This window comes from Condylura cristata, unplaced genomic scaffold, assembly GCF_000260355.1.
Source record: "Condylura cristata isolate star-nosed mole 26May11 unplaced genomic scaffold, ConCri1.0 scaffold00034, whole genome shotgun sequence".
NCBI classification, from domain to species: Eukaryota; Metazoa; Chordata; class Mammalia; order Eulipotyphla; family Talpidae; genus Condylura; species Condylura cristata.
The window spans coordinates 9118915-9144661 of NW_004567135.1; the positions used below are offsets into that span (position 1 = coordinate 9118915).

General features: G+C 52.8%; 1 protein-coding gene across 16 annotated transcripts in view; it reads right to left on the reverse strand.

Moving 5' to 3' along the window:
• CACNA1C (calcium channel, voltage-dependent, L type, alpha 1C subunit) overlaps positions 1 to 25747 on the reverse strand; it is a 528989-nt gene that overhangs the window by 187478 nt on the left and 315764 nt on the right. For all 16 annotated transcript variants that reach the window (XM_012732386.1, XM_012732387.1, XM_012732382.1 and 13 more), the window contains exons 4-5: positions 6914 to 7053; positions 398 to 537 (exon numbers count right to left, since the gene is read on the reverse strand). In XM_012732386.1, the coding sequence (XP_012587840.1) occupies positions 398 to 537; positions 6914 to 7053 (280 nt within the window). The remainder of the gene's footprint in view (positions 1 to 397; positions 538 to 6913; positions 7054 to 25747) is intronic.

Below are 25747 nucleotides of genomic sequence, written 5' to 3' on the forward strand. Positions count from 1 at the left end.
GATAATCCAATTGGCTAAAATCCCCTGGGAGCCGTGGGGATCAGTCTGCTCACCTAGTCCTAAGCTGCAAATGTATTTAAATTCCCAGCCCAGGGGTTTTGGGGGATTGCTCAAGAGGCCCAGGATTGTTTTTTCTGTAGAGATGATCTTCATTTGGCTGTGAGACGCGGTGGATCTTTTCCAGGTGTTTATAGGAACCAAGGCCAGGGTGTTTTAATGGACTCGCATTAGTGTCGGGTTGGTTAAAGCAAAGGAACTCATTCGAGGGGAAACAAAACAAAACAAAACACCAAAACACCAAAACAGGCTCTTCTGCGCAGTGTTCTCGGCAAACCGGCAAAGGGAAACCGAGGGTGTGACGAGGTAACATGGGAAGCAAGAACAGCGGGTTACTTACTGGGGACTCCGGACACCAGCCGCAGGGGGCGCAGCACCCGGAAAGCCCGCAGCGCCTTCACGTCGAATCCAGCCCCTTTCCCTCCCAGAGCGTTGGCGCCATCGGCTTTGGTCGCTTGTTCTAAAATTGCACTAAATAGCCTAGAAGCGGAAGGGGAGAAAGAACTGTCAGGACCGGTTCTCACTGACCGGCCGGAGCGCTAGGTTGTCCGAGGCCTGGGAGAGCAGGACTTATGGGGTCTCCATCCAGGAGCGAGGGGAGGGTCTGTGTGCGGAGGGTGGGAGCTGGGGGTCCCCCTCAGAGTGGGAATCGTGGTCCCATGGGGGTAACCAGCCCCCCAGAGAGGCTTGAGCAGACTGTGAGCTGTGAGCACACACGGAGCCTGTGGGCGGCAGCCTGGGCAGCGGTGCAGGGCAGGTCAAGTCCCCGTCCCTTGGCAGAGCCCTCGTCCCTCCAGGTGGCCCCACTCCCGCTCCCAGGAGGCCAGGACCACATGCTCGCTTTTCCTGGTCCACTTCCTCCTAACACCCACCCGTCTCTGAGTTGAGCCTGGACAACTTTTTGCTGGCACACACAGATGCTCGAGAGACTTCTCTTGACAGGTGAATGAATGATGGAGTGGCGAAATGGGTAAGTCTCAAGTGGGAGCGAAATCCCATCAAGGCTGCTGAGTGGGGCGTGGAAATTTCCACTCTGCCCTTGTTTGTATGTTCAGACCGTGTGACGAGCACCGCTACAGATGCAGGGGCTACCGCAGTACCAGCAAGGCCCCCCCCCTTGGAGCTTAAGTTTTAATGGGGCGCCACACAATAAAACAAATAACCAGTAAATACAGAGCACAGGCTAGAGCAGGTGCAGCAGGGAAGCGGGGTGTGGGGGCCAGGTGAGGTCCTCTGGGGTGGGCTGACTCGCTCAAGGGCCATGGGAGTCGTAGAGTGGAGCAGACAAGGGGAGGGGTGCGGCAGCAGGGACCCCGCCCGTGCTTGGTTTTCTGTCTGAGCTGGAAGCCACTGGGGGATGTTGAGTCAGAGAGTAATGTGATCTGAGCAAGGGTTTACAAGAATCACTCTGATGTGGGAGAAGCCCCGGAGAGTGGGCCTGAGCTAATCAAGCCCCCGTGGGCTTGATTAGGGCTGTGCTTTGCTTTCTTTCTTTTTGAAAGATTTATTTATTTATGCATACAGAACTGGGGTGCAGGCCAGGTGCGGGGGTGGTGAGAGTGGGGAGACAGAGAGGGGAGCAGAACAGGCGGATCTACTGAAACGCATGGCTGAAGGGAGCAGCGGGGAGACCGGAGAGGTCTGCCGCGCCATGTGGGTCAGCTCCCTGGCCTGGGATGGAACTCGCGCTGCAGGGGCTGCAGACAGCGTCATAGTGCTACGCTTTAACCTGCTGTGCCACCAGGGAGGCCCTAGGGCCATGCCTTTCTAAGGGAGCGAGGGAACTGAGAGGCACAGGAAGTTGTGTATAAAAACAGGCAAGGGTAATGGACCAGGCGAGAAAATAACAAGAATAATGAACAACCACATACCAGAGCCATTTTGCGGGGGTGGAGTGGGGAATGGGATCAAAAACGGGGGGTTGGGGGAAGGGAAATGCACAGGATTATGGTGATGGCACAAGGGTGACTTGGTGATGGGAAACCCGTGGGGATTACAATTGAGATGGGAAAAAAAATGTACAAAATGATGTAAAAATAAACTTTTGTAAAATTAAAAAAAATATATAAAAAGATGCTTTAGTAAAAAAAAAAACAGGCAAAGGACTGAGGACAGAACGTGGCATCTAAGCTGCTGAGACAGGGTGGGCGTGGCGTGAGGAGGAACAGGGGCGTGAGGAGGAACAGGGGCGGGAGGAGGAACAGGGGCGGGAGGAGGAACAGGGGCTGGCGGGCGGGGTGAGCGAAGGTGCCGCAGGCAGGGGTGGAAAGACGGCGAAGGCGCTTAGAGAGCCCGGTTTGGCTTGAGGCGATGGGGAAGGCAGAGTTGGGGCAGGGCTGTCGCCTGTGCCGGTGGGAGCGGGCATCTGAGACAGGATGGGGTCCGGGTCGTTGGGGAAGATGTCAAGGAACCTGCCTTTGGCAGGTGGTGGCGGGAGCTGAGTTTGGAGAAACTGGGTGTGCGTCAGGCGCTCGTGACTTCAGTGGACATGAAATGAGTCAAAGTCTGGAGGGGGGCTCACGAGTAGGGGAGAGGGGCCGGGAGCCACCATCCAAACCTGGAGGTTTTAGGGAGCAGGAAGGGCAGGGTGTGAAGAAGATAACAAATGTGGCCACTGCTTGAGAGAGCTCAGGAAAGCAGAGCCCGCAGGGGAGAGCCGTGAAGTAAAGGCGTGGCCAGAAGCGAAGCGGGGGTGCGGCAGCACACTCCACAAACAGCTGTGAGTGCCGCACCCCCATCCTTCTCTTATTGCTGTTTTCTAGATACAGAGTTGACTTGTTGGGACAGAAACCGCTGGGCTGGCAAAGCTGGGCCTGGCCTCGACGGGAAGTGTTTGTGACCCTAAGAGGGATATTTCAGGGAGGAGAGGCAGAGTGGAGAGCTTTTAGGAGTGAGGTGTCGAGGGAGAGGAGGCACAAACCCCCTGGGGAAGGGAGTGTGGCTTTCCGGCTTTGACAGCCAAGAGCAATGGGAAGGCCAGGCGGTTCCTGTCCTTCAGACCTTGAGAGGACACAGCCCCCTTCACTGTCCGCCCAGTGTGCTGGCTCACGGCCTGAGGTCAAGGTGGAAGTCCAGGCCTCGGAGCTGAGTCCCCTAGCAAAACTGAGTGGCAGAGGTGCAGCGGGTTAAAGCACAGCACTAAGAAGCTCGACCCCCAGCCCTGGAGCTGACCCACATGGCGCGGCAGACCTCTCCTGACCCGCCCGCTGCTCCCCTCAGCAGTGGACTTCCTTCATCTGCCTGTTCTGCTCCCTGCTCTGTCTCTGGTGAATCCTCTCACCGCCCCTGCACCTCTGGCCTGCACCCCACTTCTGTATGTATAAATACATAAATCTTAAAAAAAATAAAAATACTGAGTGGCGGCAAGGCAACTGTGTCTGGAGGAAGAGGCTCGAGCTCCCTTAGGGGGCCGTGTGCCAGGGGGCTGGGTCTGGAGCCAGGGGCTGCCCTTGTTTTTTTGCTGAGGCTTAGAGCCAGGCAGGCCCCAGCATACTTAAGGCTTGATTTGATCAGTGGGTTCTGCAGCTAACAGAACTCTTGACAATCCTGGCCAGGCTGCGCCTGAAGCTTCCCTTGGCACTCCAGTTCCTCCACCTCAGCCTGCCAATTCGACAGTGTCTTCTGTTAGGGAGCACACTCTGAACCCCAGGCAGAGGGTGCCAGGCTGGGGGGTTGCAGGGAGGAATGTGCTCCCTCTCCGCAGAGAAATGTTCTTTCCGCCAAAGTCAAGATCACCGAAACCATAAGAAATGGAGGCCAGTCTTCGAGTTTGTAGAACAACATTCCAAATCCAAACCAGATTTGGTTCCTCAGATTTCCTGGAAGCAAGCACTCCATTATGAGAGCACAAGATGTCCACAGAATAGTATTCAGTGAAGGCAGCTGATATGAGATGACTTTTTTCTCCTTCAACTCCTGCCCAAACCCAATACACCCAATACAGACAGACTCTTAAGGGGAATTTTGGGGCTGGGTCTGGGGGTCTTCTGGGCTTGCAGGAGTTGCTGGTTTCTCCTCTAGCAGACCCCTCTGAGGTGAAACCAGGGCCAACCCTGTCCCTAAGGACACCCAGCTATGGATGCTTGGGGCGGGGGGTGGAGGGGGCGTCCTGCAGGAGCCGTGTCTGCCATGACTTAGCTGGATGTCGGAGTTTTTAAAAGAGGATGATGAGGGGCTTGAGTGGGCTCAGCGGGTCAGCAAGGCAGGGCTGCCACACTGGGAGGGAGATGAGGACGCGGCAGACCGCTGTGGCTGGAGGAGGCTCTGTGGGGCAGGGACCCGCTGACTGTTTCTCAGCTCCTGGGTGTGGGATGTGCAGGGAGCTCACAGAGGCCATGGGAGTCCTCTCCGGATTCATTCAACTGCCCACCAGATTCCTCTGCTTCAGAAAGGAAATCTGACAGGTTTGTGGGGGCAGGGAATGTCTTTTGTCACTTGCCACCAAGAAGACATACGGGCAGCTCTCAGCAGGAAGGCGAACCCGGCTTTCCCCAGGGCAAAGCAGAGTCCCCTGGCTTGTGGGAGCCCAGAACAATCCTTCCCCCCAGTAGCTGCAGAGGAGGGGCCAGGGAGAACAACTGTCACTCCCCAGGAGACGCCAGGGAAGCAAAGGGGTAGCTGTGTAATAACACAAGGGCAGGGCAAGGCTGAGCCAAACCCGCTGCTGGAGTGAGGGGTAGCGGGGTTCATTTTCTGAGTGAGAAGGAAGAGAGTGAGAAAGCCTCCAGCACCCACACTTCTGGAACGGAGAGCCACACATGACATCAGAGGGGAGACTGTCCAGAGGGCACAGTGACCACAGGCTGAACAAGAGGCGACATCGTATCTGTGGCTGAAGCAGCTAAGCAGAGACAGCTTCTGGAGGCCTGTCTGATCCAGATGTCTCCTGTCTTCTTGAGTCTCCGGGCCCAGACCTCGGGGTGATGAGACTGGAGACCAGGCTGAGTCCCCGAAAAGCCTGTGGATGGGGGAGGAGCAGCCAGGGGGGCCCAGACCTCGGGGTGATGAGACTGAAGACCAGGCTGAGTCCCCGAAAAGCCTGTGGATGGGGGAGGAGCAGCCAGGGGGGCCCAGACCTCGGGGTGATGAGACTGAAGACCAGGCTGAGTCCCCGAAAAGCCTGTGGATGGGGGAGGAGCAGCAAGGGCTCCCGGCTGAGGCTGCCCTGTGCTTCTGCTCCCCAGCACCCCCGCTGCAGCGAGGCCCTGAGTGGGGCAGGCCTACGACACAGGCAGCACCAAGCCACCCCATCTACACGAGGGGCTGCGGCTTCTCTGCCTCAAGAGGTCGAGTGCCCACGAGGCTCGGCGTTACTGTGCGAGAGTCATGGGTCCCCCTCCAGCGGCTCTTGATATGTATGTGTGAAGGGCTCCGGAGACCGAGGCCTTGGGAAAGATGCTGAGTTCAGAAAGAATTTAAGGGGGTTAGGGCCTTTGCTGTGGTTTACTGGGTTCATTCAAGGCATTTATTGAGCCCCCCTTTGTGGGTTTGGCCGCTCATCAAGCGGCGTCCTCTGCTCGAGTCCTCTGGCGCCGAATCTAATACCTGGCACGCACCCCGATCATTTTTGTGCTCCTCGCGTCATCCTGATGTTAATGTGGCCAAAGCATGTCACTCACTGACCAGGCCAAAAAAAGAGACAACCAAGAAACCCCCTTAAAACAGCTCCAAACCACGCTAATAAGCCATCCAGATGGCCAGAGACAAGGAAATAACTTCTAAATGATCCTGATTTGCTCCTGTGTCATTTCCTGCCGGAAAGAGCAGACACTCCCAGGAGATAAGGACCAGTGGGTTTTGTGGGGAAGCCGCAAGCCTCGGTCTTATGGGGACAGTGGAAAAGTCTCCCTGAAAACAGGCTCCAGGGGTAAGGGTGGAGGTACATAGTGACCTTATCACGAAGCCTGTCAGGACTCCAAGACAGTGGAGATATCAGGTGGCCACTGCTTGGCCACTTCTGGGCCCAAAGTGGCAACGGTGACCTCAAGCCAGCTCCTCACTGTGGCGCCCGGGTACAGGCGCCCTCACTTTACGTAACGGACGAGTGTCGGAATGTCATCAAAGGCAGCTCACTGCATTCTATTTTACACGGCGTGTAGGCCTGTTGGGGCCAAGTATTTCACGGAGGATCTTTGTGGAAAGTTATGAATTTCCCTGATAAGGGGATCATTCTATCTAAATTTATTTAAGGTCACATATTTTATTAAAGCATAGATGGGCTTGGCTTCATACTGGCGTGGGCAGGTGTGTTTGCAGGCTTGGTCACTTAGCACCTTGACCTACATAGTTGCCTGTGTTCTTCTATCCCACCTGTCTTGAGCAGCCTAGTTTCTTGGGGTCCCAGAACCCACAGAAGTAAAGGAAGTGAGGGAGGCCTCTGGTAGCTCCTGTTCCACCCCTCCTCCCCCATGACTGTGGCCCGCATGTCCCAGGCAAGCTGCACTAAATCTTCTCTGGCAGGGACATTGGCCAGAGGAGCTTTAGGGCCTGATGAGGTTGGATCTGGAATAAAAGACCTGGGGCAGAGGCATCTCAGCTGCACAGAAGACCCTGGGTTCCACCAAAAGCAATCAGATGCAGCTTGATGTACATGTGCGTGCGTGTGTGCATGCATGTGTAAGTGTGTTAGCAGCATGTGCACTTGGGAGCAGTGGAGAGGAGGTATTCTCAGGTGAGAGTTCCCCTCTCTCTGGAGAAAGTCTGAATTCAAACTGATTTTCCCTATCTCCTCTCATCTTGCCTGAAGCCTGGCACTGTGGTGGCAAATCAAAAACAGAGAGAACACAGAAGGAAAAGGGGGTCCAAACGGGAGGTGGGAGGGGCAGGAGTGGGGACAGAGAAAGGCAATTATACGTACCCTACAACCACAATTATAAAATCGAGTAAGTTCCAGCCGTTGCGGAGGTAAGCGTTGGGGTGAAAGAGAAGTCCATAGGCTATTACTTTTAAAAATGCTTCCACAGTAAAAATGATGAGAAAGAGATATTCCACACGTTCCTACAAAACAAAATGCAGAGAGAGAGAAAAAAAGAGTCATTAGATTGGGGATTTGGAAAGTTCTGAGCCAGCAGATATGTCTGGCAGGTGGAGCAGAACGATGCCTCTCTGTGGTAGGATCTAGGGGGACATTATGTGGGTCCCCAAACCAAATGGCCAACTCTATTCTGTGTTGCCATTAGTGTTCCAATCCACTGGGCATGAAAGGTTTTTTTTTTTTTAATTTTCATTTTCAAATGTTCCTTTAACACTACAAATATTAGAGTGGTAGAAAATTTATACATTTTAAGAGAAACATTTTATTTAGTGAGTTGGTGAACATCCATTGTATATTCTCAGAAGAGCACTCAAAATGTCTTGAGCTAAAGGAAAACAATGCTAGGACAGGGGAGAAGGGTGAGACAGAACCACAGGGAAGGGGCAGCACTATGTTGAGGAACCAAACCCTGATGATCACAGACACGGTCTTGGGCAAGCGAACCAGCTGGGTTCTCCAAGATGACAATGTGGCTGCAAAAATATCAAGACACTGAAGATCTGACCATAGCCCCAACAGGGCAAACTGCTAACAGACACTGGCCCCCAGATTAAACACCTCTCTCTTTCTTGAGAGAATAAAATTCTTTGTCCAAAGACAGAGAACAGATCAGCACAAAAAGCAATCAGGATTTGGGGGCTGGAGGCAGGTGCTGGGGTGGGATGGTGAATGGAAAAGGCCCATGTCTTTCCTTCAGGGAGCTGGTAGTCTTTTTCCTCCCTCTGCCACCTTGAAGAAGTGCTTTGCATTTAAGGATGCAGCTCCTGTCCCCAGGAGTCCACACTTAACAGGACAAACTCCTTGGCTCAATTAGAGCGCACCGACTCTGTGCTGATTCACTGGCTTCCTTCGCCGCTAATTGCTTTCTCCCACAACCTTGTCCCCCGTGCAAAGCCTTAATGGCCCCCGCCGGGCAAAGGCTGCCTGGATCCTTCATGCTCCACTGCTCGCCTCTGCAGGACCTTTCATGCGTCTCTCACTGGAGCCACAAGGCACCAGTCCACATGGCATCCAGCCCAAGCTTTCCAAGCAGAGAAGGCCCTGCACTGGCCCCAGGAGACATGAAGCTCAGACCCCCAGACTGATATCTCGCCTCTACTAGGTCAGGAGGACTCCCTGGTAATCCTGGTCCCACTGACATTACAGAGAGGAACAGAACCCTTGAAGGCCCACTTGCTTCTCCTAGCCTGCTGGGGGTGGTGCTCAGAGACGTGGGGCGCCGGAAGCCTGGTGGGTGACTTCACTGTGAGAGGCTGGACACACATGATGCTCCCATCCTCTCTCCTGTGCCCCTTGACAGCATGCTTGGCCGTATCGCGTCCAGCTCTGGCAAGGCAACTTGAGTGTGCAAGGTACAAAAATGTAGGCTTCTGGGCCCTGCCTGGACCCACTGAAGTAATCTCCTGATTATGGAACTGGAAATGTGCATTATAGGCCATTTCCAAGTATCGCTTTTCTTTTCTCTTTCATAGAAGAACTTGGGTGTGGGGCTGGAGGAGTCACCAGAGAGAGTGGGGAGCAGATCAAGTGGATCTACTGAAATACACTGCTAAGGGGAACAGAGGGCGACACAGGAAAGGTTGGTTGTGCCATGTGGATCCCTCCCTGGCCGGGGATGGAACTCAGGCCATAGTGGTGGTAGCACTGAGACTAAATCCTAGGCTACCAGGGAGGTGCACTTTTCCAGGTGTTTCTAAGGCACCTGGAAGTTTAAGAGCCAGTAGCCCATGTGCTGATGACGGACCAGACCAGGTGGTCACCTGGGGAGGGGGATGGAGAGGGTGAGCTCAGCACTTCAGAAACAGATGTGTCCTCTCCTGCCTTCCCTCCTACCTGGCATCCTAAGTTGGTCTAGAGACCATGGCTGCCTGGCGCCTTGACCCAAGAGCAGATCACTGTGTAGGAGCCCTGGGTCTTTTAAATTTGTGGATATTGTGTTACAATATATACCAGAACAGTGTTGAGGGAAAGGATGTGACAAAAGGACACAGTGTGACCCGAGGAAGCTTGTGGACGGTGTGTCAGTGTGTGTATGTGCACGTGTGTGTGTGTGTGTGTGTTGGGGGGGGATGTTCGCCCAACAGTCACTCAACCAACCCCCAACCCATGACGGCCAAGGCTGTCATATTTAGCCATCAGGGTTACCTCCTCTGAACATTAAAGTCCTCCATGGAAATTCTCAGAACTGGAGCTGGGATGAGAAAGAAGACAAGGAAAGGAGACAAATGCCCTTGGGTGCCCACGAGGCAAAAGGCCCTCTGTGAACTCACACATGCGCCAGTGCTGTTACACTTCTGTCTGTCCACCAGTCCGTCTGCCTGCCCCCACCGCCTCTCCTCTCTCCAGTCAGTCATTATCAGTGTATTACAGCAGGGAAGGATCAGAACATGACCATGGCGATCCCCCTGGCTTATCCAGACCACAGGTTTCAGGACGGGGCAGCACCCAAGCTTGGGCATCTCATGCCCAGGACAGGGAGAGGCTCAGTGGCTCAAGACGCCAAGGCTGTGTGCTTGGATGCTGGCATTGCCAGCCAACTCCGGGATTGCCCAGCAAAACGCTGCCTCTTTATTCCCTCACACACAAGGCACTTTCCCTTGTTTGCCCTCTGAAAAGAAAACCGAAGGGGAGAAGGAGTGCAGGGCATCTCTGCTGCCAGGCAGGCCCAGGGCATCCTGGATCTGGCACATCGCTCTATGAGATGGAGGCGGTGGGGGGGGGGGGTTTGGGAGCTCTCTTGTTGACCTTTGACCTCTGTCAATGTTCCCAGTAGAGACTATTCCAAAATAGTGAGTCACTCATGTCTGCGAGCCGGATGCTTGAGGGAAAGGGCTCTGAAACTGGAACTCGTTCGGGTGGTAACTGGTCTGTGGGGACAGCGGGGGACACATGAGGGTGATTCCAGCACAAGGGGTACGTGTTCCACAATTTGCTGTGGATGGACCGGTCCAAGATGAGGATCTTGGAGATGACGCAGGCAGGATAAACAGTCGTCCAGGTGAAGGGGGGTGTGTGGTGGGGTAAGGCTTTGCAGAGGAGTGGGAGCTAAGGTGCTTCAGGAAATGCAAACGTTAATGTGGCTGGAGTGGAGGCTGAAGGGGAGGGCCGTGTGGCCCCTCCTGGATGCCTGAGTTTCAAACTGAGGATACTGGGGTGACAGGGTGAGAGGTCAGGACAGCCTGGCTCTGGTGTGCAGCTTGGGGGTGGCCGTGGGTGGACGGTTGGGGAATGACCCACATGGCGATCATGGAAGTTTGAGCAGAGGTAGAGACCGTGGGATTGGTGAGAAGGAGGTGGATTGGAGCGATATCAAATGTGATTTCATTTCTGGTTGCAAGCAGGGGCCGGGGGAAGAGGCAGCAAGGGGAGCACTGCTCCCCTCCCCGAGGCGTCTAATCTGGGTGACTCTGGGTGGCGAGGGCTCTCACTGCCGCAGGAACGCAAGGAAGAGGAAGACAGGGAGGCATCAGTTCGGACTTGCTGAATCAAAGGCACTGGTGGGGCATGAAGTAGAGCTCTTGGTGATCAGACAACAGAGGGACTCAGTGCGGGTTCAGCTGTCAGGGGAGGGCGGAATGACAAAAGGATCTCTAATAAAGTAAACATCAAAATCAGCAGGCCACTATAGATCAGAGACATTCTGCAGGGGGAGGAGGGAGAAGGAGCAGGACAGGGGTGGGAAGGGCACCACGTGACGGGGGATGGGAGGTGGTGATGTCACGGGGAGACCAGTTGTACGAAAACGAAGGAGGATATAATGAATATTTTTAAAAATAATAATAAGGTGTGCAGACCAAAGACAGAAGAGCTGAGGCTGGAACCCAAAGTCCTTAAGGAGCAGCCTCACCCCAAGAAAGTGCTTTCACATAATGGGAATTTAGCTCCTAGGCAGAAGGAACAGAACCCTGTTTATATAATAATTATAGCTAATAGTCTCTAAGGTTCCTTCTAGAGGCACCTGAGACCTAGAAGGAAGCTTAGAGATTATTCAATTCGCTTCCTCACTTGAAAAACTTGAAAAACTCGGGAAGGGACTGAGGCAAGGCATTCATCCCTCCCATTTATCCTTCCATAGGGCTATAGAGTCTCCCTTTCAGTTCCATGAGAACTTTCTAGAGGCAGAGACTCAGTTATCTCTTGATGGTAATAATTTTGGTTTTGGTACCCAGTGGCACTGTGTGTCTTTGGGCAAGACCCTTGCTGCTCTGGTTCTATTTTCTTATATGCAAAAGAACTAGTCAAACATTTAAAAAAATGCAGTGCTGCAGCTTTCCACAACACTGCTTTAGGGGACTGCAACACTGCAGTTAAGGGTCAGGGGAAGGCTGAGAATGTGGCTTTGTCTCTCCATTCTTCAACCAACCCAGTGCCATGTTAGCCCATGTGTTAAGTCGCTACATAGCCAACTAGAGTCCAGGGAGCCAACCTGATGGGGTATGGACAGAGATACACACCAAGAAGCAACACCCACTGTTTCCTGAACCAGCCCTGAAGACTTTTGCAGCTGTATGTGGGTTCAGCATCTGAATCTGAGTAGAAGAATCTCTGCCTTTTTTTTTTCTTGGTGTTTTCCACAGTGATAGATGCCTTCCGATGTCTCTTCAAAACTCAATGGCAAGCGAGGATGCCAGTCTGGTCTGTGTGCCATTCTGTCCACGGCACAGGTAGAACCCAAGACAAAGGAAGGAACAAGGAGCTCCTTGCCTTGTTGCTCTAAGAGTCACTCGAAATACAAGTGGATTTTATAGTAAAAATATTTCATCAATGACAGCATTAATACTTGTGCTTTAGGAGAACAGACTGCCATGGAGCAGAAGCCATGCCAGGGTAGTGCCCTAGGACAGGGCCGTCACGAGGAAACTGCCATGTCTATCCATGCATGCTGTCTCTGCTGCTGATGCTCACACACACGCGCCCCCCCCATGGTATACCCAATGATGCCCACCATCTGTGGCCAACACTGTACAGTTTACTTTGCTGTAATATGCATCAAGACATGAGAATTTATACCAAGACAGCCTGTGTGGACACACTTAGATTTATGCAAGTGCATTTATTGAAGCTGCCAAGTATTCTACACCAAACAGAATTGATGAGAAGCCCAGTCATATAATTCCTTCTCCGTGCAAGGTGCAAAGACAATAAACACAGTAATAATGCTTGAAGCAGCATCTTGTATTCCAAATTGTTTCGTAATTTAAATACCATTCACCCTGACCTCTAAATGCAGGCCTAACTACTCTCCAAGCAAAGGAGATGAAGAAACCAGAACGCTTAGTTCTCTCTTCTCCCGTCCTCTCCCTTTTGCATTCAGTCAGCTGCCAGTAACTCCTGACGGTCTGCTCGCCACCCCACTTGTGAAACTGCCCTCTTAGAAGGGTGATGGAGTGCAAGGACCTTCAATAAGGTCACACATTCAGAGGGCTTGTCCAAGATCACGCATGGGCATTAAGGTCTCCTGAAGGCTGATCTGCTATTCCTTCTATAGAGCAAATTTGTTTTTGCCAGTGGATGGACTGAAACTCTGGATGATTGTGCCAAATAGGGGCCCCTGGGCAGCAAAGGGCTATTACCTGGTATGGAAGGGACATGCTTCTCCCAACTGGGGTCTCCACAGCACACAGAGTGGCAGAGACAAGGTGCTAAGTACAAGGGTCCCGGCTGGACCTGTGAATGAACTCTGCCGACTCAGATGCCGGCCTCACTGGAGCTTCTTTTGTGTGAGTTAACATTTCCATAGTGTAGAGACCACTTGGAGGTGCGTCTCCTAGTACATGCGTCTGCGAGCATCCTGTCGATAGTTCCGTGCGCTATCTCTACACGCCACTCCTCGTTCTGCTGCTTTATCCTGCTGCTGCTCAATGCTTCCACCCTTATCAGCCATTTGGGCACATTAAGGCTGAGCTTAGTCTCACTCAGCAGGGAAAGGCAAGCGCTCGTAAACATGGTTAGACAAATGCTTTTCTGTCTCCCGGTTCGCTCTCAGCCAGTGTGTGAGATGCTTATTTCAGATTATGGTCTCAGGCTAGATCTAGAGAGATCAGCCCAAATCCCCGTCAGAGGGTTGGCCGTGTAGTTCCACAGGATAGCACAGTGCTGTTGAGCCCAAGGACAGGAGCTGCACATTCTAGTTTTAAAGGTGGGCAGGCAGGGAGGACCCCTTCAAAATCCTGCTCTCGGAAGCCTGAGACAGAAGACATGGATGCAGACCTGTGGGCTTTTTCTTATCCTCAAAGGATGAAGGGATTTCTGAGATGGAACTTTCCAGAACCTCACTTTCATCATCCCTCCTTAGCAACCTTCAGGATTCCCTATACCTAGCTCGTCAGGCCCCAGCGTCTCTGCCTGTATCTTTTTGTACCCTGTTATGTACCTTGTCTTCTCCCAGCACCCACCAAGCAAGGTAAGACAGGAACGCCCGCCCATCTAGCTCTATATGGCCTCGTGGGCCCCTTGCCTGGCATTTCTCCTGTCCTCCAGGGTCAGCTGGACTCTTCCTCCCATTCCAGGGGGCCCTTCTATCTCCAGGGCCCTGGATCTCCTTTTCCTGTGAGCCCTGCAGCCTGTTTCGCTGGGAATTCTATGTTTGGCATGACGCATGCTTTACATGTTCTCTGGAGGCAGCCAGACCTCTCTTCCCTGTCAGGACCAGGAGCGCTTTGAGGGTGCGGCCTGTCCACACTTTCCCTCTGTCCCGGAGACTCTGCCCAGAACAGGGACTGAAGGCTCTTCCAGTGTGACCTTGAAAGGACACCCAGAGACATGGAGGTTGACTCCCCAGCTGTGGCCTCTCACACACCCACACTCGTGGCTCACAGCCTGCCTTCACTTCTTCCTCTACCTGCTCCCCAGACAAAGCTGCCGGTCACCCCACACCTGGTGCATGACTCCAGGGGGAGGGTGAAACATGACCTTCTTCCTGGGCACCCCCTCACCCCGATGGAGAGGACCCACCATCACAACCTGAGTAGGCTGCCCGAGGAGTATGTTATCGAGGAGTATGTTATCGAGGGTGTGGAATGCTGTCTGGCACCCCGGGGTTCACACTCAGGCAAGGAGGCAGGCAGGGTGGTCCTGATCCAGAGAAGCCATAGCCCAGGTCACGTCTGCTACACGGCACAGACGTTCTGCAGGTAATAAGCTGTCTAAGAATTTGAGGAACAGGATCTCCAGGGAGGCCAGGTCCTGGGTGTGAGCTGAGCCTGAGGGGGTTGAGGGGCCTGGGAGGTTGAGCTGGGGTACAAGAAGGTGAAACCTCTATGGGAAATGCGAGTTCCCATGGAGACACAGGAGCAGACTATTTGTGTTAGTTTCATTCAGGAGCTAAAGCTGCATAGAAAGGCAGGGTTGAAATCGAGCAGGTCTTGAGTGACAGGTAGAGTTTGTCCTTCAGACGGAGGGTGCTGTCCCAGGCCTTTCAGGTCCATAGTGACTTGCGCTGAGGACAGCTGGTGATCAAAGGGTGACGTGTGCCAAGCTGTGGTTTAGGAAGATAAATATGGAGACAATCTGCAGACAGATTGGGCTCAAGTCCGGAGCCCCTGTGGTGCCTCAGGAATAAGTGATGAGAGTTTGAACCAGAGAGGGAAGGAGCCGAGGGAGAGAAAGGCAATGACAGATTTAGCAGAGAGGGGACATGTCAAACATGACCTCGAGACTGCCTTCGGGATGCCTGGAAGAACTAAAGAATCCTGCGGAACCAGAGCTTCCCTGACAGGGCCTGGCCCTGCCAGAGGGTGGCCTGAGTGTGCTCCCTGGCTGCAGCCCCTTGAGCCCCCAAACGTGGATCTAGTAGGTCACCCCCTCCCTCCCCTCTCCCTGCCATAAGGCAGGAATTCCATAGCACCAGGAGGCGGGTTCTAGATCTTCCACAACTGTTGCACCTTAGCCGAATCATTTAACTCCCTAAGCTTCCGCGTCCTAAGCTACACAGTGGCAGACCTGTCTTAGCAAGGCTCTTCAAGGACCGAGGGGACGTGCACGGCAGTCTGAAGAAAGCAGCCTGCAGGACTCTGCCCTAAACTTGCTCCCTTCCCCGAGTCCCCGGGGGGTCTAGAATTTATGGTTTCTGAGATCTGATGCAGACAGACACCTGCTCACTATAAAATGGGATGGCAATACCACAGGGAGGTGATGCCTGAAATAAGATGTTTACATCAGGCGTTTAAATTACATTTATCAGGGGCTTCGGTAATTGTCAAAGTGCTATTGTAGTTATTACTATAAAAATAAGACTAAAAGCAGAATAGATCTGACCTGCAGAGGGAGTGGTGAGAAGGACTGTGTGTCAGTCAAGGCAGAAACACTTGCAAAAGAAGTGATTCCCCAAAGTCAAACAAGCAGGCCTCTAGAGAGACCCACAGTCCCTCCTCCTGCTCTGACCCCCGTGTTGGGCCTCACTTGCGGGCTCCGCTGGCCTGGGCCGCCACTCCCCCGGGCATGTTAGACTGGGGCCGACAGGTGAGCGGGATCAGAACCTGAGCCCCAGGGCAGAGCCCGGCCATGGCTTTCTCCAGACCGATGGCGCCAGTGTCACTGCATACAGGGCGACACAGAGCCTCGGACACCTCCCGCCCTGGAGGGCCAGCGAGTTCTCTCCTGACCACGGGTCCCACCTCTGTTGGCCCCAGGCACCTGGAGAGGGCCGACTGGCCTCTCTGACCCAGGCTCCGTGCCACCACTTGAGCCCTGCTCAGAAATGGGCTTTCGCCTCCACGCCAGGCAGACCTCATTGAAAAGTGTTTCCTGCAAGCTGTAAGTAGTCATCATTTTGACTTTCTGTAGGCATCGCCTTTCCCTTTTAATAAAAGGCCTGTTCCTGCTGACCGGTTCAACTGAAATGATAGGAAACAGAGCAATAAAGTCTGGGCGCAGGCCCTAGCAGGGCATGTGGTAACGGGGTTCCAGTCTTCTCTGAGGGGGACCCAGAGCGGGCGGGGGGGGGGGGGGGGAAAGGGATGAGCATGAGCTTCCTGAGGGGAGGCTGAGGGGGGATGGGAGTCTTGGGGGCGGGAATGCCAGGGCCAGGCCCAGGGTCCCTGCGTCCACCCTGACAGTCACTAAGCCTCAGGGGGGCTCCACGGGGCATGGGCACACTGCCCTCCTCGTCCTGGCAGGACAGGCAAGCCCAGGGGCCAGGTCTGAGGCCTGGTGACAGGCCAACAGCTCGGCTCCCGGGCTCATGGCATGCCGGGCCCAGGCTCCACACTTGGCACAAATGAGCTCCCCACACGCTGGCGGGCGGGGCGTCGTTTTCTCCCCTGCAGGACTGGGTTGCCGTCTGCCCTGATGTCTTACCCACGATATTCAGTAAAGCAAAACTGTTCCACCACTAATTCTGTGCTGCCGGTTATGAAGTTTTCTAGACCCCTCACCGGGCAGTGAGCAAGGTGGACAAAGCTGCCTTCCGAGAGCCAGATGTTCTATCAGCTGTCGGCGCTGCTGCCTGAGAGCCATCGGGGGCCTTCTTGGGTGCAGCTGATTTCCCCAGCACACAGCCTCTGTGGGGGAGGGGCGCTGTCCCGCCCATGTGACACAGGAATCTGAAGCTCCTCCAGCTGGTGGAGAAGGTGGAAGCCCAAGGTTTTTATCTTTTGAACTCCAAACCCAGTGTCGTCCTGAACTGTCCCCTTGAATGCCACCGGGCCCCAGAATTCGCTGTTCGAGTCTTCCCAGTAGACTTGCTATGGAATCCGGTCCGTACTGGGCTAATGAGAGCCCCCCTCTCCCCAAATCCACGCCTCTCCAAAACCTCTGCACGTGACCTTATTTGGAAGTAGGATCACTGCAGATGTAGCTAGTTATGGTGAGGTCATTCTGGAGATGAGGGAGCCCCCAGTCCAGGATGCCGTTGTCCTCACCAGATGAGGAAACAGTGAGAAAGCCAGGTACCTGCAGAGGGAGAGTCCAGGGGTGTGTCTACAAGCCAAGGGATGCCAAGGGGGGGCTGGTAGCCCCCAAAGCTGAAAGAAACAGAACCGATTCTTCCCTAAAGAGCGCCTCCCACCCCCTGGCACCTTGAATTTGGGCTTGTGGGCTCTAGAACTTTAGGTTCTGAAAGAATAAACTTCTGTTACTTGAAGTCACCCAGAATGCAACACTCCGTTAGAGCAGCCACCAGCTGCCATGCTCCCAGCTCCTTCCTGCACGTGGAGTCAGCAAAATGAGGCCTGGACATGGGCGAAACTTCAGCCCTGTCAGCCCCCTAACTGCCCACTGCAAGTCACGCCCTGTGCGAGTGAGAACTCCCACAGGTTGGAAACTCCCTCTGTGTGGGCCCCTTCTGGGGCAGCACAGCTCTCGTCTGACTCAGCTCCAATCCTACAGAGCTTTCTACTCCAGGCCTGTCTCACCAGTTACTCACGGCAGTGCTTGAACATCCACTGCGTGCCTTTGAGCTACCGCGTACTTCGGGACACACTGAGGCCGGGAAGACAACATCTCCACCTTCAGGCAGGTGGCGGCCAAGGATAGGAGTCACACCTCCCCAAGAAATGGAAGAAAAGCACATGAGTGACACAGATGGCCGATGCCCTGGCTGGTCGAATCAGTCAGTGAGGGCTTCCTGGAGGAGGCCGCTTGTGAACTGAGCACTGACTGGGGCAGGGGTGGACCAGAGCACTGAGATGGTATGTAGGTCAGGGTAGAGTGGGGGGCAGGAGGCAAGGTCAGGACACAAGTTCAGTGTATCCCAATGTCTGGCTCGAGCAGATGGAACAGAGACTGGCAGAGCTGAGGCCTTTGAATAGACTTCGGGCTTTATTCTGTAGGCAATGTTGAGACAACAATGCATAAGCAAACCTTGTGAAAGCACTTTTCAGGTAGAACTGAAACAGATTTTCAGTTTCCAAGCAAATAATGCAAGATATCCTCTCCCCTGGAAGCATGTCCTAGACTGAAAGCTCTGAAGGGAAGGGCTAAGTATTGGAGCTGATAAAAAATTGCTGATATCGTAAAAGCATTCTAAAGTGGCCAAGCTTTTACTTTTAAATATCTGCCTCGCCCAATGCAAGCCAAGACCTCACCTCCTCTGGGAAGCCTTCCTTGATTGTGTGGGTCAGCAGTTAGCCATTGTGCCCTTCCTTGGAATCCCCTGTCTTAATCACATATCCAGCAATTCCTAGGCTTTTGTTAAGATTTCATGGGTTGGTGAAATGTTAGGGATGGGCAATGGGTTGCCAACTTTTTACTCTGATAAGCAGAAATATGAAAAACCACAACAACCTTTATTATTGCTTTTGCTTCGTAAAAGGAAGGAGAAACTATCCACACACACTGCACGGTGCTTGTTTTTCTCATCTGACTGCAGACTGAGAAATCTCCCTGTAGATGCTGGCACAGCTCAGCAGGCTGGTTTTTGGGAAACTGAGGCCTTCCCATTCTTCAGCTCATTTCAAGCTTTCTGTGTCCTCCCTACTAAGGCATTCTTATTCTGGCACCCAAGGCCCTGGGGACTTGTCTCCAGCCAATCAGTCTGTGGAAGATGGGGAAAATGGCCACAATATCTGGTAGCTCTTCCTTTCTAGAACTTTCTTTCATCTGCGCACCTCTGCAATCTGTGTTGACTCTCACTTGGACCAACAGACAGCTGCAGAAGTGACACTTTGCAACAATGAAGCTGGATCTCTTGAGCTCTTGCAACTTCTCTCATACAGGAAATCTGCCTCCCAACACATGAGCAAACCCAAGATGCCCTGCCAGAGAGAGAGACCAGGCAATCTCGGGGCTCCACCAGCTGGCTGCAGAGCTAGCCCTGCTCTGACCAGCTGGGTCTGGAGGAGCTGGTAGATCTAATCCTAGTGACCAACCTGCTCAACCAAAGGTCGCTGTTTAAAGCCACAAAGCATCAGGCTGTTTGTTAGGTGGCACAAGCTAGCTGATACACACCTCTCCAACCACAAGCATTAGGCCTTCGATACCCTCCACTGCCTGTAATACAACTTGGGCTTTCCTACCTCTTTGTCTACATTGTTCTCCCCAAGCCTGAAATAGCTGCTTTCTTCCTCCCCAGACTCATGGCAATCGCCACATCTTCACGTTCTCCTGAGAGCTGTAGTGTCTGCTGCCCACACCACTCCCCTGGCCCTCAGTCACGTACTTATGTGGGGGCTTTTCCCCCCTCCTGACCTAAATGTTTTCTGACAATGTCAACTTTACATGAGTTTATTACATCTTGCCTATCCCTTGTGGACACGGGCTCTTCTTACAATCACAGCTCTCAGCTTTTAACCCAGTGTTTTGTCAAGGGTAGGTGTATTTGTTTATTTATTGCTCATTGATCGATGAGATTTGGAAACTCAGGAGTATCCGAAAGTAACTGTGCTCAGTCGGTTCCCAGTCGTGTCTTTCTACCCAGCGCTAAGTTGCACCCTAGATCCTCATGCTTTCCCTGGGCTCTCAGATCCTTTTAAAGTCTCACACCAGTGATTGCTAGAATACAGAGACTGGCCACCTGTTCCCCCTATGCCAATACTGTAGTGAGTCAGAGAGACACCCAACACAAAGCGAGTAAAGCTCTCCTGTCAAATTATTATATTTCACTTCCCACGTCCTCTGGGACTTTCTGGAACTCTCTGGAAACTTCCCCTTATTCCTGTGACCTTTCATTTGTCCCAGTCACTGGAATTGGGTAATCTGGGCTCCCAGTGCCTTTCAGACTTCACTGAGGTCTTTCAAGTGAACTACAAAGCTTTGAGGGGAAAACAGATAAAAAGCTTAGCATTGCAAATGAGGAGAGCATTAAGCCCAAACTGGAAATGAGGTGAGTGCATTCAAAAAAGCCTGCCCAGAAGACTGGCTGCTAAAGGTTAAATCGCAAAGGTAAAGGCCAAGGTTTCTTGCTCTCGTGATTGAACTCCCTGGTTCCATTTTCTGACATGGTGGATAATCAAGTCAGCAGCAAGCGTTTCGCCGGCCAACCTCCCTCCTTTCACCTGTCAGGTCCTCTGAGCTCACACCCAGTGTCCCCAAGGCTTCCCTCAGGGCTCCCCTTTATTTCTCAGGCTCTCCATCACTTTCTCTTCTGATAGCAAGATAACAGATTTCATCTTAGAAATGGAAGACAACTCTGAGGTGAAAGAGGAAACAAAATTAGCAATTTCTCACTCCCTCCCGATTGCCAGACAACCTCTGGATTGTGTGCTCAACCCATTTTTCTCTGTGTATCTACTTTTGTTTTACTGCCATCATTTTATTCATATTATTGTGCCTTGGTTTGTGCTTAGAAATAGGTTTTAAACATCTTATACATTATTCCATTTTGTCTCTAATATAACTTTCCGTAACCTGAGAGCTTTCCAGGACCGTACACTGGTGAGCTCGGATGTATCGAATCATTTTCTGCTTTTGCTGCTTTAGACTTGCACCTTACCTGCAATGACCAGGTGGGGTGACGTGGGAGGCGCGGGAGGGGGCCTTGTGTGCTTGTCTCTCGGAAGGAGGTGATATCCAGTCTTGGGCTATAGCCCAAGTTGGGGGGGGGGGTGTGCAGTCTAGCACTCTTCCCACAGGCCCTATTACTCTCCTGCCACTTGCGCTCTCTCTCTCTTTTTAAAGATTTATTTATGCATACAGAACTGGGGTACACACCGGAGGTGCAGGGGCGGTGAGAGGCTTCCCCATAGACAGAGTGGGGAGCAGAACAGGCAGACTGATGAAGCACACTGCTGAGGGGAGAAGCAGGCGAAACAAGAAAGGAATGCTATACCATGAGGGTCAATCCCCCGGCTGTGGATCGAACTCACGCTGAAGCAGGTGCAGCTAGTATCGGGTTTAGCCCCTTGCCCCACTAGGGCGGGCCGGCCCTCCTGCTCTTGAAGCAGATCACCCAGGGGAGCTCTGCTGCTCCCGGGGAGGGCCGCGTACCCCAGCAGGCAGCCCCCGAGACACCAGGGTCCCTGCACCCCCTGTGAAGCTTCAAGCATTAATGCTGGAAGGAAGCTTCGTGGTCTCCAGCCAAGTGTTGCATGTGACAGAGTGGGAGGATGAGGGTAAGACAGCGGAATGACATGTGGAGAGTCTGGAGAATAGCTGGAGGCATTAGGCTGGGGACCCCAGTCCTAGCCACAGTGCTCCTTCCCTCTGCCTTGTTCCACCCCAGCTGACTTGTGCCAGCCCTTCTCCCTCCAGTGTGGCCACAGCACACCAGGGGCCTGGCCTCCTGTGGAAAGCCCACGGCCCTCACTTTCTGGGCCTCAGGCAGCCTCTGTGCTCACGGCCTCTACCCGCAGGAGGGCAGCCCCCCACACTGGGCTGGCCCAGCGCGATGGAGGAGGGAGGCAGGCAGGGGGTGCTGGCTGCCTGACCTGTCCGAAGCAGTAGGGTTCTGCGCCTCAGGAGCTGAGGCTGCCCCAGGGTACGGGAATACTCATGGCCTCCCTTCCCGTTTCCCGCCCAGAAAGATGGAGAAGACGCCTTCCGCGTAACGGTCCCTTTCCCCTTGTAGGGTGAGGGGAGGCTGCTCCGAAGACAGCCTCCTTTCCAATCAGAAAAGCCCACTTTGAGGGGGGCTTCAGCTTCCAGGGGTGGGTCTTTGTCTCCCCTCTCAGCATGGTGCAAAGCTGGCAAAGCTCGGCCTGACTGAGCACAATCTATGCCTACAGAGGGCCCATTCCCCCCCACCTCCCCTCTCCGTGGACGGATCTCACGCGGGCCTCTGGGGCGCTGGGCGCTGGGCGCTGGGCGGGCCCATCCCGCCGGCCACCTCTCCCAGCACACGCCCGCTCTCGCTGTGCTGGGTCCTTGTCCGCCCTTCTCTCGTCTTACAGCTTTCTCACCTTCCCGTCTACTTCTTCTGCTCCCTTTCTTGGCCCTCTCAGCTTTCCCCTTCTCTGCCAAAGGCAGGCAGCTGTGCGTACTCAGCATCCAAGACTCACAGGGGAGTTCAGCAAACTGAGGTGTTTCTTGCAAATTGCTGAAAATTTGTGCAGACCCACAAAAATGGAAAAACACAGAGCGCTGAGCATCAGTTAATGATACTGAGGCTGGCAGTGATGGAACCCCAGACCGTGTGAGGAACGGACTGCGGGAAACTCCCCTGGCCCGCAGGGAGCACAGCGACCACGCAGGGAGCACAGGTGACCAAAGAAACCCCGACGTCTGCGGCATCTGACGAGGGGCGGGGGGCAAAGGGCAGAGAGGGGCTGCTCGGTCCATTCGCCCAGCCACTGGGCGCCCACAGGTTACATTTCGCCCCGATAGCAATTATCTTATCTCTCCCCCTTGGCTGGAATTGAGATTGAAAGAGGAGTGTTAATGCTCTGGCTAATAGCTGTTGGTGTTAGATGTGGGAAATATCCCCCTTGAACACTGTCTCCACTTTTCTTATTGTTATGCTTGCTGCTTCTGACGTGTGGCTGTAGATCCCATGGGAGGTGGGGTCCCACCAGACCCCAGGGCCTTCAGCGAGACCCAGGTGTGTCTTGCACTAGTCTGGTTGCTGCCTCTGGTCCTACCACCCCTTCTGCCAACGGGGTGTATGTGTGTGTTCTACGTCCCAGCACACTCCCAAGCATCTGGTGTGGCTTGTTTTCTTAAAGTCCCACACATTCGTGCCGGATGTATATCACCCCGCGTAGACGGGAAACGGAGGCATGCCCAGGAGAGGCCGCTCTGCCCAGCCTGCACGCTGTGAATGTCAGAATGAGTGTCCGGACTCGGGCAGTCTAAGCCCAGAGTGTTGTGACTCGACTGTCTTGTTTTCATGTTTTTACCTATAAAATGAGGATGATGAAAAATAACGCTCGCATCTTGGGATTGTGGCCCCCTACATCAAGGTACTAAGTGTGGGGTGCACTGTGGGAGTCATAGCTGGAGTCAGCCCCAACGTGCAGCTGCCTTCCCTCGGGGGCAGAGAGCAGCTGCTCTGACTGTTACTGTTATGCGCTAGCATGGCGTGATCTTGGGGCTGGGCAGGGTCATGACATTAAAAAGGACCTTACAAGCAACCTGCTGGACATCAGATGGGATGGCCCACTTCAGACGACACAGGAAACGAGGAGCAGAGTTGGGTCTAAATCCAGAGCTCCTGCCCTTAGCTGAAGTCACCTTGCGCCCCGCCCCCCAACTCCCTTTCCCTTCACTCGCCCCTGGCAGACACTTAGCTGTCACCCCGGTTTTACTGGCTGAGTCCTCAGCATCCTTCTCAACATAGTATTTTAAGTAGCTTTGGTCAGCACTGGCTTGCAAGTTAATATGCCTTTACTCTCCCTGAATGGTATATGGGGTGATCACATATATAATTTATCGTTCAAACAGAGGCAATTCTGAGAGTGAAAGAGAGCACGGTTAATAAGTAGGTAGGGAGCAGGTATGAACTGGGGTTCCCCAGGTGAACTACATGCGATGGTCACCCGCGTTATGCCTTCATAAGAGGCAGTTCCCAGAGCACCCCGGCACCCTGTAACTCCTCACTCCATGAAACTGACTTGAAGGAAGACTGGTTGGAAGCAGCCTTCTAAGGAGGGTGGAGGAACTGTTAAGGGGAAAGACAGATCTTTAGGTAGAAAGGACAAAGATACACCTCTGGTTCACGGACTTGCACTGGGTTATCTCCCACAACCCCATACTCCTCCCCATCTGACTAACAGCAACAGCTCCTGACCTGCTGCAAAGCCCTGGGTCTCCCCAAATGTAATCACCCCAGCCCTCCCCTGCTCTTTCTCCTCTTTATATTGAATAATTGTTTCTATGGTAGCTTAATTAACCAATTATGAATGTGCTCAGGCATCTTACAAGGAAGAATCACTTTGTTTACACGTTGGTAATTAAATGGGCTACATTTGATTTCTGTTTGGGTTGATTTATGGGCATTTTCTATTTCTAGATGGCAAAATTGAAAAATTAAAGTCTAATTATTGATGGATTTCCCTAAGCAGAGAAACAGAAAGGTATTCCATCCATTGCCAAGTTCACTGCCTCTCACTGTGGCCACAGAGTCACGGTGGAGAATCACAGTGATGTTGAAGATCCTTGAAGCCTCCCCTGGGTGGAGGAGAGAAGTGATGAGACTCAACAGGGAGGAGAGCTTATTCGGAACAAGATGGAATTCAGCTGTGGGTCTACTGTGCTCTGGCAGTGTTGACTTTTCCCTTAAACCTTGAAAGTTACTCTCAGAGAAAGGCAAATACCAACTTTCTAGAAGGGACTGCACCTAAGATTTAATCAACAACACGAACCTTCAGGTGCGAAGATTCTAACCAGATGCACCCTCTCATTAGCTGATGACATTTACCAGCTGATTTTTAAAAATTATTATTTGTCCTTATGTTTTCTCATTTATGAAGCCAAGTTTTTAAAAGCTATCAAATTATTAGACTAATTGAGCAGATTATCTCATTAAAATCATCACAAAGCCAGCTACTATGGAAAATATTACAATTAAAATATTTCATAAATATTTACAGTTTCCTATAATTTTTTTTGCTGACTGTTTAAATTTTATGACCCTTTGGGTTGAGAGTATGAAAAAAATAAAATTGTGTTTTTGGTGGGGGGGGACTTCAGCTCTGCTTTATTCTGTCTATGTTTTTGGCTGTTACTCCTAAATTCATATGCAGGATCTGATAACTGAAAGGGGCTGACGCCTACAGGTAAGTGAAAGGAAGCAAAGACACCTTACTGCACCCCTAGAGAATAGCCGGCCCCATAACTACACAAAAAGTTTCAGATAAAAAGCCCCACTTGAGTCTCACAAGGACCTTAAGAAATGGATCTTTTTCTCCAGCCCAGGAGCGATTAAGTGTCTGGGTGAAGGCAGGATAGCAGACCAGCTCAGACCGCTCCTAAGTCCAGGTTGTTTAGCACCTGCCAGAGGTACAGAGTTGAACAGATTGTGTTAGCCCATCAAGCAACTCATGCTTCCGTGCTCCAAAGGTCACAAGAATATTCTAGAAACTTTGCTTACAGAGACACTGTGAGCAAATAAAAGATCACTTTTGTGCTCATTTACAGGACCCACTTAAAGGGACGGGAGCCATTTGTGTCCCAGCAGTATAATACTCTGCTCTCTCCTCGGCCCTGCACACATCTGCATTAGGATTGAGACAACCAATTATGGCTTGGAGGAGAGACGTCTGCTGGAGAACGCAGCTCAGCAACAAGAAGCTTCTCCTCTAGCAGGGCATCAGCTCTGTCTAATGAAGATGGCCCCAATCAACCCTGCCATCCCTCCCACCCTATCTGTCATCACAGCCAGAGAGAGAGACTGACAGCGTCTCCCTGGCCCAATCTCTCACATAAATTAACAGTGGCAGAAGGAGGAAAGCACCTTCTCAGGATGGAGCACAGAGAAGCAGAGGGAGGGGGAAGAGGAGGAGGAAAAGGGTAGAATTAGTGGGGGTGGTTCTGTGATGCTTTAATCCTCTCAGACTCACCCCTCCCGACATGGACCGCTTTGCCTGTCCCTGGTCACCCCGTCTCAGCGATCCTGGCATGCAGCAGGGTGGGGTGATGGCCAAAGCACCCTCACAAGGAAACTATGATAGGGCCATATGGAGTAAGACCCACCCTGGTGGTGCTGGAGGTGCTGGGGGTCAGAGATGGTGGGGGAGCCCAGGCAAGGGCTCTGAACCCCAAGATCTCGCTACAACACGTTTCTGAAGTCCCAGCGCGGCCTCAGCATCAGTCTCTCTCTGGTGGGACTGCAGTTGGAGGGAGCAA